This window comes from Aulonocara sp. 'chitande type north' Nkhata Bay, linkage group LG7, assembly GCF_057382095.1.
Source record: "Aulonocara sp. 'chitande type north' Nkhata Bay isolate Kocher_YH1m ecotype deep benthic linkage group LG7, A_spYH_male_GT1.1, whole genome shotgun sequence".
Lineage (NCBI taxonomy): Eukaryota > Metazoa > Chordata > Actinopteri > Cichliformes > Cichlidae > Aulonocara > Aulonocara sp. 'chitande type north' Nkhata Bay.
The window spans coordinates 8,363,460-8,378,815 of record NC_141350.1 but is presented as its reverse complement, the minus strand read 5'-3'; the positions used below and the strand labels follow the sequence as shown (position 1 = coordinate 8,378,815).

Sequence of the window (15,356 nt, the reverse complement as noted above, 5' to 3'; positions counted from 1 at the left end):
AGAGTTTTCAACAGGAATTATTCATGGAACAAAAGCTCCGGACAACTCGATACCCTACATGGGATCAGTTCAGAATAACAAGGGTCAACATGTCTGTAGAGAATTCCTCATCACTGAAGACTTTGTGCTCACTGCTGCACACTGTGACCGGTTGTGAGTTAGATTTCCTGTTCATGAAGTTCATCCAAAAACAAACTTTTTCAAACTTGTGTTTATTGATCAGATCACTCTAAGTTATTGATAAGGCAGATGTTATTTCGAGGGAAAATAAAACACAATTAAGTGCAATAGCATCAAATAAAAATGACCTTTGACTTCTGACAGCCGTTGGTTACAGCAATGCTGACATTAACCTGCTTGTGACAATTGCCTAATGAGAAATAAAGATATCAGTTTAAAATTGTTGACATTTTTAATTCCCTCTCAATGATTACTCACACAGTGACCGCACACACTGATCATCCCAAAATAAAGATTGAGAGAAAATGAAATCCATGAAGGATACCAAAACACTGAACATGCTAATGACATCATTGAAAGCAGCATCAGTTTCATGTGATGTATTTGTAGAATAATTATATTTTTAAAAGAGTTTTTACATGAAAATGTGTTTCTATTTTTTACTTCATGTTGTGTCTCCAGTTGTGTGTGAACGTTCGATTAGTTCACAGAGTACAAACAATTCAGCCTCCACGTGCTGAAATAAACCTAAAAGAAAATCAAGTGTTTCTGGTGGCGAACCTGTTGATGAGCCGACGGTGGTGGACGTGTCTGTCATCGAACCAAAGGTCTGTAAGAAACACTGGCCTGGTCTTCCTGCCAGTGTTTCCTGTGCAGGTGGATATGGAACAACCAAAGGATTCTGTCAGGTATGTTTTCTGTGATTTCAGTGGAAACTTGTGTTCTGTTGACAAATGTATAAAAAATATATATATATAATCTGACATATTAAAATCCTCACAGGGTGAGGTAATACCAGGATGCTCTGTAGAATCCTGACCACTTTTTCATGGGAATTGATCGGCTGCTGACCGCAAGGCACTGCAGCGGGTGATATAAACAGCCCAATTATTCCACCATTTATACTGGCCTTATCTGTATTTATACATGTAAATGGTAAACGGCAAATGTACTGGTTCTTATAGAGCTACTCTTTCTACTGTTCTTTACACAACTTGTGCATTCACCCATTCGCACAAGCACATTTTTCTAGGTGCTTTCTAAGTAACATTCACACACACTCTGTGTGAATGTCAGAGATGATCTGCTCTACCACCTGAGCTACAGCCACCCCGTGTGTGTTGACAATAAACTGAAATCCTAATCCTAAAATGTGGGTCGTGTTTTGGGTCTGCCACTTGAGGATACACAGAAATAAGCCATGCTGAACAGATTTCCACATCTTTTCATCTCATCACAAATGCCTCCAAGATACCTGAAAAGCTTCTGTTTCATTTTATATGGAGAAATAAAAGCTAATATTTACAAACAGTATTTTGTTTAATGTTAAAAGAATCTGGTGGTTTGGAAGTTTAAAGTTTGAGACATTAAAGTTACACGGTTAACTACTGTAAGGAACAAAAAGACACTGTTAGAAACTCTTTCTTCAAACATATCCTTCATTTGATACATTAAATGATGCATGAATTCTACTAATTCTATTCTACTACATCAGTCATGCGTGATAAGCACTGTTGATGATTCACCAGCAGGATCGTTTTACTCTGAAATCATTTTGAAATCAGGACGGTGTGTGGCCACAAAATAAATGATTCATATCAAATGTGTTAAACCTAAAGTAAGAAGCTCATTTTGGAAATGTGAGGGGGGGGGGGGGAGTGGAGACGTTTGACTTCAGATGTTTGGTGTAAAAACAAAGCTCTCAGGAGACTACTCGAATACTGTAACTCTGTGAGTACAGTAATGGAGTATTTTTACTTTGTTACATCATTGATTAACATCATTCAGCCTTTTAATATCATTTATTTAAAAAGACGTTTGTCTGTCTGTGTGCGTGATGCTCTGCGAAGCGTCCTGCATTAGAAACAATGGAAAACTATCCACATCTCTCATTTTCAGCGACTCGTTTGATTTCTGATGCAGTACGCTCATTTGGCCACACAGCGGCGCTGCTGACTTGTTAAATAGCTCAGCAGAAACATTTCAAATTATTTCATTCAGCATTCGTTTCGTGTCTCACTATGAAAAGGCCTCATGCGTGACCTCATCAGAAGCTCAAATGCCATTACAGCAGCCATAAGTGACGCCCATGTCAGGAGCGACAAGTTTCTGGTCACCTTCTGGTGTGCTGTATACAAAAGCCAGCCGGCCCTCATAGATCCAGTTAAAATTTTTATTTTATCTTAAAAGCTGGAGCTGCTTTTATTTGAACTCATTTATCACAAAAGAGAAAACACATTAATAGAGGAAAGGGGAGGACGAGTCACAGATATCCTCGGTCCTGCTATGTTTTCTGAAGCGTCTCATTCTGTGGCTTGGAGCCACTGCTGGATGAAACACGAGTCGACTTTTCAGGAATGGAAGAGAACCTGCTTTAATTTTGCAGCTGTAACTTGGAGTGTTTTACAACAATTTGCAAGCAGCTCCACAGCGACAGTCGGGCTCCCTGGCTGCATAAAAGTCACTTTTTTTTTTGCCTTTTTTAGGTTGTAATTTGTACTCACACTGCTGCTTGGCTAAAGTAGCAGCTAACAGAAAAGACACACACACACACATTTTGTTGCTGTTTCTCCCTCTCATGTTAACTTTGGGCAGAAAAAAACAGGCTATGTGGTCAATCAAATTTAACTTTCAGTTGATCTCCAGTGATTAACAAGGCAAAAAAAACTTTAGATAAAATGATCATAATGCAACATTTTGTTTTATTATGCTGTTAGTGGTTTATCTTTCAGTGCACCGTTTCCTAGCTGCACTTCCTGCCGGGCTGTAGAAGGTTTGCTATAGAAACTAATAGTGTCAGTTGAATTATGATTATGGTACAAAAATTCCCTTGTCAGAGGAAACTTTCAATAAATCTGACTTTTGTCCAACAAATTACTATTTTTCATCCATCTCACCCTATCTCTAGCATCCTCCCACATCACACCAACCCTCTGTCCTCCTTCATTCACAAACCTCCTCTGAGGTTGTCTTCTTTTACTCCTGCCTGGCAGCTCCATCTTCAACATCCTTTGACAATCCTTCCTCTGCACATGTACAAACAAGCTCAACTTTGCCTCTCTAACTTTGTCTCCAAACCGCTCAACCTGAGCTGTCAATTTACTTGCAACCTCCAGCTCCTACAGTGATGGTGATAACTTTAGTTTGATCTTTTCTTACAGGTACCAGAATAATAACATGATTTTCCATTGCAGATGTAACCATGATCATTCCATACACATTGCAGTTTGTTGCTTATTCTAGAGTTGTGCTCAAGGTAATTAAAGGTTAAAAGCTACAGCCAGCGCGAGTCTGGCTGATCTATGGAGGGCAAAGGCTTTGAGCTTGGAAGGCCGCACGCGCTTACACAGCACTTATAAGATGTTATTCTTGGTGATTTTGTGCTTAGTCATGTTTTAATATGTTTTAAGTAGAAGTAGCTGATCCAGCAATATTCATTTAATATTATATACTTGATTTAGAGCAATACACACTGATGGTCTTAACAAATGAAAGAGTCCTTGTAGCTGCCATGTTGTGTCTTAGCAGGGTACAGACGGTTCCAGGAGCAGTCAGCGTCTGCCCTCGGGAAGGAGACAATGTTTTTATTTATTTATTTATTTTTATATATATCCACAGATATATCCACAGATATATCCACAGTTCCTCCGCACACACGCGTTAGTTCCACAGCAAAATACACACAGGGGATTCTCTCGAAACTGCCAAGGTTCAACGTTCCAGCGGTGAGCTGCTCAGTGCCACTGCCTTAAATAGCAGCTGGGGAAATCAGCCAGATCAGCAGCAGGTGGACACAATCACACAGGTGCGTGGGCCAAGAGCGAGAGCCCGTAACGAGCTCCACCCAGGCAGAGAGGAGGAGGAGAGACAAAGAAAACAAAAACTAACAACAACAAAACCAGGGGTCCGTTCTTCGTACCTCGCTCACTACATCCAAGATCAAATGACACATCCAAGATCAAATCATCGCGCTAACTTTGAGCTCGCTATTCTGGTTCTCCGAACACACCTGTTGTTGACGATTAGTATAGCTGGATGAAGTAATGTGAGATCACTGGGTGGCTTAACAGGGGCTACGCATCGATAGTAGAAACATTGATCGGCAACCCTCTGATTGGTCGGCGAAAATGTCGAAGGAGCGCGCTTGGTATTTCTCGGCAGCAGAGCAAGAACTCTTGATTGAGGGATTTCAGGAGTTTCAGAGTTTAATTAAAGCTCAAGGGAACACTGCAAAGGCTGCAAAAGCAAGGAGGGCTTGCAGAAAGTTGCTGACAAATTAAACTTGTAAGTAATTTAATAATAATAATGATAATGGAGTGGATTGATATAGCGCTTTTCAAGGCACCCAAAGCGCTTTACAATGCCACTATTCATTCACTCTCACATTCACACACTGGTGGAAGCAGCTACGGTTGTAGCCACAGCTGCCCTGGGGCAGACTGACTGAAGCCAGGCTACCATATCGCGTCATCGGCCCCTCTGGCCAACACCAGTAGGCGGTAGGGTAAATTTATTATATTATATTATATTACATTATATCCTCTTTCACATTAGAGCCACGACAGGACCCACTAGAACATGGGAACAAATAAAAGTGAAATATAAGAATATTCTACAGAATGGTAATATTTATCACTTATATTGCTTTTAGTCTCTTGGAAAGAGACCCTGAAATAATCTGTTTGTTTGTTTATAACAGCAACCAAGAAAAGGGCAGAGCAAAAAAAGACAGGTGGTGGTCCTGCACCCCCTCGTCAACAAGTTGGTTAGGTAAATAATACCCTCACGGGAAAACCGATATCTCTCTATGAGCACACTGTCGCGCTGAGCTAAAGGATCCTGTCTATCCCGCAATATACGCTGAATTCTGAGGACTCTCCTTATCAATCTTGCACCTTCCGCAATGGGTTGCTCGCGTATACGGACAGGACATGGCTGCAACAGGCTTCCCAAATCCACCTTCACTTTTATAGCCGTGGTCTCCCATCTTGATTACACAAAGTAATTTGCAATTACTACTCTGAAATATGAATTACATCTGAAATAATCAAATACATGTAATAGAATAATTAATAGTACATTTCCCTTTTTTTAGGAAATGACCTGTATGTATCTGTATGGAATCAATAAAAAGGATCAAGTGCTGCATTATCTTTAGTTACATTGATGTTATTTATTTATGGAAAAACAGTGGTCAAATATCGCTGTTGCTTTCGTATACATGAAGCGGACATATCTGAGTGGCCGCGATCTAATCTTGTTTACATAAAGTAAACCTGCTCCCGAGCAGGTTTACGCTTACGGATCTGTTGCTATGACAGCAAGTCCCGGATGAGCTTCGGAGAACCGAACGATCCAAGATCACGCGAAATCGTCAACAATCTAATCCAGCTAACTTACTTAGCGAGGTACGAAGAACGGGCCCCTGTAGCCAGCGTGGGCCAACCAGAGAGACACGGGGACCGTGACAAGATCTTTCAGATAAGATGTGCCTACAATAAAAAACCCGTCAGCCTCCCCCACCAACAAATTGGCTGGAGAGGTGGTCAGAGACAAAGGAATGTCTTTGATCCTATAGTTTCAACTAAGATTTACAAATTTAAGTAGCACAATGACAACATTTAACAATTTGACTCCAACACAGTCTAAAAGAGCTTCATCTGTATCTGACAACAATATCAATATAACTCTTTGGAATTCTGTTTATGATCATCTGGAACTGAGAACATTTCGATACACAGACCATAATGTTCTAGACTTAGAAAAGGATATAGACCCAGAAAATAATTTCTTCTACAACATCAGCAATAACTGCTGCTGCTTCACCGATGAACAGTTTAATTATAAAAAGTGTAAGGAAGCAAATAAAGGTCCCTATATATATGAATAACAGAAATCCTTAAATATATATAATTTTGAGGACCCTGATTTTAAAAATTCAATGCGAAGATAAGTTTAGCCGCTTTTGGAAGAGGCGAACGTTTCAGTCCGATTGAGTGTTACAGACACCCGTGCACCCACACGTCCTCGGATGAGCTGAATACTGATTCACGGAGCCGGGCCACGCAGTGACCACGGCGTGGCACATGACTTTAAATCAGAAGGCATGTGGATGTAAACGTCGTTACATGAAGAGCGTTTTAGGCACAACAGTTTCAGCTTTCAGGAGGATTATCGGCACCCGCTGCCACTTTGTGCTTAATGGACAAAAGGAGGGAACGATCAGGGTGGGGGGGCTGGTGGCAGGCAGTGGAGGTATGTGGTCAGGTCAGCTGGGATCCTGTTGGAGGATTTATTAATACATTTTCAGGTCTTGCATCTTTTGATTCTGTCCACATTTTTTGGCAGTTCTTGGGATTCGTGCTGGGGTGGTTTGCTTCCCGCTCACTTGAAAGATCAAAGTCACACAGGAACTCGGAGCACTGAGGTGCAGCGCTCTGTCTGCGTCCATTTATTATTCGGTAAACGCCTTCCACCCACGCTTCAAGAAACATCTCCAGAGATGACAGAAGAGCGGGAACTGTCTGCAATCAGTCCTCAGTCCCAGATGTTCAGTTAGGCCACAGCCTGAGCGGCCTCGGGTACGAGGGAGGAGAAGAAGGTTTTGAAGAAAACCCAGGCCGTCCAGCTGCTGGTTCATCCTGCTGTCTGTCGGCGTGCTCACCTGCCTGAGGAGACACACACACACGTCACACATCAGCCTGCAGCACTTAATTCACCCACTACAGCAAACATCAGGGCCTGTGTGCAGGTTAGAGACTCGACCTGACCCTGGTCTCTCTGCTAGCTCATTTCAAAAACATTCAGTCTTTTCTCAGTGTGCAGCATTTAGCTGGAGTTTCATCAAATGTAGGGAAAAGTGGACAAGAGAGAAAAATGATGAGTTTCTTACTGGATTCAGGTTTGGGTTCCTGTTCTGGTTCTGCTGGTTCTCGGGGGGCTGCAGCTGGTTGGGTTCTGGGACCTGCACTCTCCTTCTGAAGGGAAACCAGCCGACGGTGTGTCTGGAAAACAAGGCAGGAAATTCAGGGGTTACAAGGAAAAGCTAACTATCTATAATCCTGAAAGAAGCTCCAAAGGTTTGTAACGTCACATCGTGGTTGGATCTTCCTGCACCGTGATGCCCACATAGAGCAGCCAGTATAATGTATATAGTTACATTTTAATCTACACTCATCAATTTGTTTGCTAGAACAAATCACATCCAGCTTAAACAAACCTGGATCTGATTTTATTCTGTTTACAAAGTAGCTGTACAAGCTGTACAAACTCAGCATCAAACGGTCCATTTCAAAGAAACTGGGACGTACCATTTTGTCTGTAAAGACTTTGTGTTCGCACTCTGATGATGACGACAAGCTCCTCTATTCGTGCCTGCAACGCTCCAAGGCTGCCATCAGTTTGATCACTTTCTAAGTGAGAGGAATATTAATCAGAACACAGGATGAGTAACAGTCACCAAACTACAGTGGACTCTGTAATCACTGACTTGATGACATTCATTATAAGACATCTGGAGCCTGCATGTGCTGCATTATCATTAGATAACAAGTATGTTGGTGTTCAGGTTTATAAAACCAACTAGTACGACATCATTTCAACCCAGGTTCTATCCAATTTGATGAAACGCAACAACTCTGCCATAAATTCTGCTTTTACAAGGCTTATTTTTCATTGTTTGTTGACACTGTCGTAATTCTACCTTAAGTTCTTTAATGAGGCCATGGTGGGTCCTGTTGTTACACACGAGTGCATTATATTGAGACTCACCTTCAGCCCATTTCTACACATCGGCCACCCATTGCTGCAGTGTGTCGTCTTCTACACCCAGCTCATTTCTGGTCGCATTCAGGCTCTCCACTTGTTCTCTAAGGATCCTTATGATCTAAGAATACATTAATAAATGTCATTCATATTGACATTAAAAGAGTACGGGTGTTTTTCCCCCATTACCCCACACATTAAAATGGTTTTTGAAAAGAAATCACCTTTAGATATCTCTGGCTCAAAGTGCAGCCCAGTTGTTCCACTTTCCTTTTGTTCCAGCCCAAAGCCAGGAGGGTCAGCATGTCTGTTCGCCCTGCATTTCAGTTAGTATACAAATAAGAATGAATGAGCAGGAGACTGAGTGGAATCTCACACACAGACACATACCTAATTTAGACATGTACTTCGTTGTGATGGCCGCCCTAGACAGGAAACTGTTTACTTGTTCCACCTCTTCTCCAACTGTTGAACCGGCCCCATCCTCAAACGCACCTCCCCATTTGATCTATAGAAAGGAGGTCACAATACATGACTGCTGAATTCATTCAACCTTATAACAAAATGTCTCAAACTAATCCAAAATTACAAGCTGCAGTATACCTCGCATTTCCAAGTGTGAGCCTTTGCATGCATGACGGAGAGAAAAGGACGCATTGACAAGAGGTTCCTCAGCTCAGGGCACTGCTGAGCCACCTTGGTTAAATAGGGGAAATATTTACAGGCCACATCGGAGCAAAGGAACGTAATATGTCCTGGGAAGCTAGCTGCCAACTTCCTCTGGAGAAAAAGAGGGTAAGCAAAGATCTCCCCTCGAAACATGTTCAATGCAGCTAAGAGGACTCCGTGGTGACAAACAGCTATTTCCACGCCCTCTTCATCCAACTTCCCAGTGGACTTTTTGGACGACTCCTTTGCTGCAGTCCAAGATGAAGATCCGCACAACCCTTTCCCTGGGACCTATACACCCAAAGATTTTAACATAAAAGACTCGGCATGATTAAGCCCTATCAGGGACAAACTTTTTAAAACAAATGCATAACAATTAGCTGAATTAGCCTTAAGTTACACGAGACCTCATATCTCCCCAGGACAGCACTGACAACACAAAATCAAAATCAAAATAAATACACATGGTGACAAAATTAAGTACACATTAAGATAAAGTAAAGTAAACAGTATTACGACAACACTAAGAGAAAAATAAAATAAATATCCACCCATCCATATATGTATACACACACACACACACACACACACATATGTGTATATGGTTATGGCATTAACGTCATTTTAACAAGATTAACGCTAACAGCACTAATATACATGTGTATCTTACATGATTTGTGTGTCTCTGGATGTATTTCACAAACTCAGAATCTTCCTCATCTTTTTCAATGAAGACACCTTCAAAGTTCCCCTGCTCTGAAGTGCTGAACGAACACAGTGACAGTTGTTTGAAAAGAAACATTAAAATACATTTTTCTACAAATCCATATTTGACTTATGTACACAATGCATAACGTACCTTGCATTAGACTGAAAGTGATAAAGCTTGCGGTTTCCATCAACTGAGACGGCAAGCATGTCTGGAGTGCAGGCAGGGCAGCTAAAGCATGGCTCCTTGCACATCCTGTCCACCTCAAACTTTACAGCACTCCACTCCAAGAAACTTTTACTGAAGGCATCAGCTGATATTCGGCCAGTCTTTTACATAGAGGACATACAACAGAATATTCAATGACAGTCATCATAAACATTGATTTACACAATTTCCTTAAACTTGGCAAATTTAGAAACTCACCCTTCCAAAATGGCTGTTCGTTCATCCAGCACTTTGACAAATGCCTTAAGTGACATCCCTGGTGCAGCCTTCTTAATGTCATAGAAAGACTGAAAGACATCCATTGAAAACAGGGTGCAGAAATTTAAGGTGCCAGGCCAATATCCACTACCCAGGATGTCCTTAACTGAGGGGGACCACATTAGGCCACAACTGGTGCAGCTCACCACTGGCAGTGCAAGGTTATAACGGCCTTTAGAAAGGATCAGGATAAATTCAGTCATGGCTCAAAGCATTCATTTTTTTCATGTTGTTTTCAAATCGGTCTGGTAAATCCAAATGACCTTTGACAGGTGCCCACATATACTGCGGGCCGAGGGTAATTCAAACCAAGATAGCAATGCACAATTTGCAATAAAACCTCCAAACTAGGGCTGCCACAAACGATTATTTTGATAGTCGACTAGTCACCGATTATTTTTGCGATTAGTCGACTAATCAGATCATCATCCATTGGACGTAAAGCGTACAGCTTATTGCACCAGCAGCGTCTGCTCTTATATAACTATCATTAGCTTACAGCTTTAAGTGTTTAAGGTACATGCTAACTAAAAATAAAGACAAGATGATAGTTTATTAAATTTTAATGAAATTAGCAGATTGTCTCGGTGGAGTTTAATAAACTCCTTGCTATCTAAAATATAACAGGACACCGGAGTAAATTCTCGAGCATCTCACATAGGGCTGGGTATCGTCACTGATTTCTAGAATCGATTCAATTCCGATTCACAAGGTCCCGAATTGATTCGATCCACGATTCGATTTAATTCGATTTAATTCGATTCTATTTAAATCTGGGAAATTTTGACAGTCAGAAATATTATAATTCAGATCAGTACATTTACATATTTTTGTATCAATAAAAAGGAAGCTGACACACGCAAGACTTTATCACAGGTGTGAGCGTCACAGCAGAGGCCTTTGTGTCAAAGTAGCTGAAGATAAAACACAGAAAAACATGAAGGTGATTTTCCTGGCCTGGGATTTTATAAAAATATTCTGCAGTACATCAAAAACGAAAGAAAACCATTAATCAATATATGAACATTACCTCTGAAGTTACAGCGGTTTTATTAGAGACACGGTTAAGCGTTTTGCATTTTGAATAATTTTAAAAAGTTTAAATTTGTTCAGTATTGAACGGCAGAAATTAGGTTTTCTTTTCGGAAAATGTAAAAGGGAAAAAAAACAGCGGCTGACAGCCTGTAAACAACAGTAGACTGGTGTGTAACAAGCAAGCCAATAATGAAGAAAGGGAAACTGTTCTTGAAGTACAGAGAGAGAGAGAGAGAGGGAGAGAGAGCTGCGCATCGCGGTGGAAGCAAAACAGTGAAAGTCAGAGTGAATTCATGACGATGTTTATGTAAAGCGTTTGGATCTTCTTTTGCTGCTGGTTCGGTCAATATTGTTTGGAGAGAGATCAAACTAACAGCTTTAGAATCGGCTCATTAAGGGCGTGAACACAAAGCGCGATTCAAAGAATCAGCGCGCTGTCGGCTTTCACCCCCACCGTGAGAAAGGCAACATCTAACAGATTCTGATCCGCGGGTCGTGCTGTGTGTTTAAGTCTATGTGCAGAATCCGTGTACCTGCTCTCATTTACTGTCTTAGCTGTTTGGTGGTTCTTGAAATTTTGTGAGATGTCACCAGAGATTCTGGCATTTCGGGCAAAATAAATTTATATTAAAAAAATCGATTCAGGATTTTAATGAATCGATTTTACGTTATCCAAGCCAGAATCGATTTTAATCGATGAATCGATTATAAAAACCCACCCCTAATCTCACACTTCTGATAATCAGCTGTCTGCTTGATGTTTATTCAGCTGTGTAAAAACTATAACTTTAATCTCAGCCAAACCGATTTACTCAGGAACAAATAAAATACTGAAAAAAGCCAAATAACATTTGGAAGTTATCCACCAAGTGACTTCTATATCATGTTTAACCTGAGTAGCGAAATTTGCCGGGAGTCCGGTGTTCTCACGGCTCTTGAGCCTAGCCCCCGGTTAGCTATCGAGCTAGTGGGTAACAGACGTCTCCGAAAACGTAGGAGCGCTTTTGAAAATATGTGGTGTCTTGATAAACTGAGCAGATATTTGAGGTTTACACAGCTACATTCTCGCCTGAAAATATGTTAAACGTTTATTTTGTGACCCAGAAAGAATAATAAGAGTAATATTAAAACTAACTAGCTGCCGCCATTGTTGGAAACTGAGCTGGGCCGCGCTATGAATTCTGGGACACAGCTTCTTCTTCTTCTTCGGGGTTTAACGGCAGCTGGCATCCTTGTACATGCAGTGCTGCCATCTTCTGTTTCAGTCCGTTATTACACTCTTAAATCCTACTACTTATACCTGCGTCTTTTGGGATCTTACAAAGCTTCAAACGACGCGTCGACTATTAAATCAGTCGTCGACGATTTTGATAGTCGACGTAATCGTGACTAGTTGACTAATCGTGGCAGCCATACTCCAAACACATCTATTGTGTATGTAGTGTGTGACAAAAGGGCAACTTACCATTTATGGTTACAAGAGCCACAATTGCGCCGCGTGAAACCTCAACGTTACCTGCTGGGCAGTCACACACATGTTCTGGCCTTTGCACAGGCAACAGCCGAACTAACATTAAAACACACAATATATATATAAAAAGGAATTGGAAATTAACTGATACACAACAAATATACAATAACAGCACCCACTCATAGTACATAGCAAGAAATGCATAAGACTTAAAAACCGTACCTAAACTGTGATGAAGGCTGCAAAAACCCTCCTGTTACTGCCTCTCTGTTGTGCAGGACAAAGCGTGTGTGAACTGCAATATCACAGTCAGCACAAAGGAATGGGAGAGGCAGGCAGTCCAGACACCTCACAACTACTTGTTTGCCACACTGACACACACGGTGTGACTGTGGATCCAGAGTAGCTAACATATTATCTATAAGACAAGGCCTGGCCTCTTTCCACTTTTGCGAGGACACCATATTTCTGATCGCCCAGTGAGTAGCAGCTGACTCAGACGACGTCTCACAAGTCATGGCTGCGTCCTCTTCTCCATCCTCCAACAACTGAAGGAGCTCCTGACGAAGCACCTCAGTTCCATACACTAACAGAAAAAAAATAAAGGAAGAAACTCTTCCACAAAGTGAAAAACACTCTAGGCAGTATGTTTCTTAGGACTGCACAAAAGCCCTGCCTAACTCAACTATAACAACAAATATAAAAGTAAACAGAAATCACAACATATACAAGAAGGTAAAGTACCTTTTGTTGGGTTGACACTGGCAACATAACTAGGTTCTTCACGTGGACATTGATGCTGCTCTCTGGACACTGGGAGGAAAAAAAGAGATTGAAGAATATTTACTTACTGAAATTCTTTGGTGAAAACAAGTTGTGAGATAAAATCATTGGTTGTGTGAACACTGACCACGTGGCATGCAACTAGTACATCGACTGGTTGATGGTCTTTGAGGAATAAAATCTCCCTGTCTGTCTGTCACGTGTTTTCCAGCGCACTGGTCTTGGCTGAGGTTCACTCTGTGCATCATTCTACGCAATTAACAAGGAAAAAAGGGAACACCTAAAATACAGTCCATAAAGCAAAGATTATCAAACATCTTAAGTTAACCAACTTAATTTGACAAACTTATATATACACATATATAAAAAAAAATTTCAAATAATATAACGTTTACTCCGTACAAAATATTAGACAAGCGTGTTCCCTCTTTAACAACTGTTTCCACTAAAAATATTACCTGCATATCTTGAAGGAGTTCGTCAGCAGCCTGAAGCTCTTCCTCCAGCTCGGGATCCTCTGAATCGCTCATTTTCAAGCTAAAGAGGAAAGAGATTTTTGCAGAACTCTGTGACATAAACGCATAACTAACGCAACTCAAATGATTTTCAGTCTTGGCGCTCCAGTTAACGTTAGCAATTAACGTTAGCATCATCAGTTTATAAAAAGCTAGCAGAACTCTAATGCAAAAACTGCTTTACGCACCATGTGAGGGTATTTTGCAGCACACAAGTCCTTTAACGTTTGTAATAGATTTAATCCATCATCGTTGGATTAAATGGCTAATGCTGCAGTAGCCACGTGTAGTCGTTACCTAGCAAGCATGCTGACGGTAGCTGTAGTCATTTTTAAATGCATTAAACCGTTTCGAGATCAGTCACCTCTGTTTGTTTGAAGCTTTTATGAAAAACAAACTTTGAAACACACATCAAGATCCATCCACCCATCCATTCGCTTCCGCTTATCCTTTTCAGGGTCGCGGGGGGCGCTGGAGCCTATCCCAGCTGACATAGGGCGAAAGGCGGGATACACCCTGGACAGGTCGCCAGTCTGTCGCAGGGCTAACACATAGGGACAGACAACCATTCACACTCACATTCACACCTAGTGGCAATTTGGATTATCCAATTAACCTATCCCCACAAGCTGCATGTCTTTGGACGGTGGGAGGAAGCCGGAGTACCCAGAGGGAACCCACGCAAACACGGGGAGAACTTGCAAACTCCACACAGAAAGACCCCAGCCTGATGGTGGAATTGAACTCAGGACCTTCTTGCTGTGCGGCAACAGTGCTAACCACCGTGCTGCCCTATTACTTTAAATATGTATTTTTTACATACCTGCATTAGAATCAATCAGTTCCGCCTCATTTTCTTATTCTTATAAATGGGTCTCTCCATTCTCCCATCATCCTTTGCTTACACAGGTTGCATCTGATTGGTTGGAGCCGAGCACATCCAAAACTAACAGGAGTGGTGGATGAATCTATAAATGTGTTTTACGTGTGAAATGAAAATAATAAACCTAACAAAGGATTATGTACGTTAAATCTGAGCACTTTCAGCTCGTGAATCAGTTTGGAAAACACTGTGTGATGGCCACAACATGAAGCGATTTTATTGTTGCATTATCAGTGATACTTTCATGTGTTTTTGTTGAGAAATGTTAACGATGTCCATTAAAAGAAAGCATTAAATTAGGGAGAAAAACCCGTTCGCGGAGAGGGTCCCCGGTTCTCCAGTTAGATTGTGCTTCACAGCGTCATGTTTCGCTGTGACGGGATTATTATTGGAGTAAATGGATGGCTGGAGCCTCTGCTCGAAGCGTCTCTGATCGCGCGAGCGGGTTCATATTGGAATGAATTGACAACCCACAGCGTCACATAAAAACGTGGAAGGATACCTTTAGCGTCAGCATGAGAAGTTAAGGGACGCGACAAATCATCATTATTTTACGTGTCGGGAGTGAGAACGGGTTGCTCCAAGCCACAGAATGAGACGCTTCAGAAAACATAGCAGGACCGAGGATATCTGTGACTCGTCCTCCCCTTTCCTCTATTAATGTGTTTTCTCTTTTGTGATAAATGAGTTCAAATAAAAGCAGCTCCAGCTTTTCAGATATTTTAAGATAAAATTAAAAATTTTAACTGGATCTATGAGGGCCGGCTGGCTTTTGTATACAGCACACCAGAAGGTGACCAGAAACTTGTCGCTCCTGACATGGGCGTCACTTATGGCTGCTGTAATGGCATTTGAGCTTCT

General features: G+C 41.4%; 1 protein-coding gene across 2 annotated transcripts; it reads right to left on the bottom strand.

Moving 5' to 3' along the window:
- Nucleotides 1–2,750: 2,750 nt before the first annotated feature.
- On the bottom strand, nucleotides 2,751–15,075 carry LOC147324483 (uncharacterized). Of its 2 annotated transcripts, none has more exons than XM_086298323.1 (12): nucleotides 13,556–15,075; nucleotides 13,225–13,346; nucleotides 9,749–13,127; nucleotides 9,473–9,651; nucleotides 9,284–9,377; nucleotides 8,548–8,904; nucleotides 8,352–8,452; nucleotides 8,169–8,260; nucleotides 7,951–8,065; nucleotides 7,491–7,588; nucleotides 7,073–7,184; nucleotides 2,751–6,848 (listed from the first exon to the last, which is right to left on the bottom strand). In XM_086298323.1, the coding sequence occupies exons 4-9, from the start codon at nucleotides 9,574–9,576 to the stop codon at nucleotides 8,049–8,051; spliced, it is 765 nt and encodes a 254-aa protein (XP_086154449.1). In that variant the 5' UTR covers nucleotides 9,577–9,651; nucleotides 9,749–13,127; nucleotides 13,225–13,346; nucleotides 13,556–15,075; the 3' UTR covers nucleotides 2,751–6,848; nucleotides 7,073–7,184; nucleotides 7,491–7,588; nucleotides 7,951–8,048. The 2 variants fall into 2 exon arrangements, with proteins under 2 accessions (XP_086154449.1, XP_086154448.1); XM_086298322.1 differs by having other exon boundaries at nucleotides 2,754–6,848; nucleotides 7,491–7,592; nucleotides 8,335–8,452; nucleotides 13,556–15,073.
- Nucleotides 15,076–15,356: the final 281 nt, after the last annotated feature.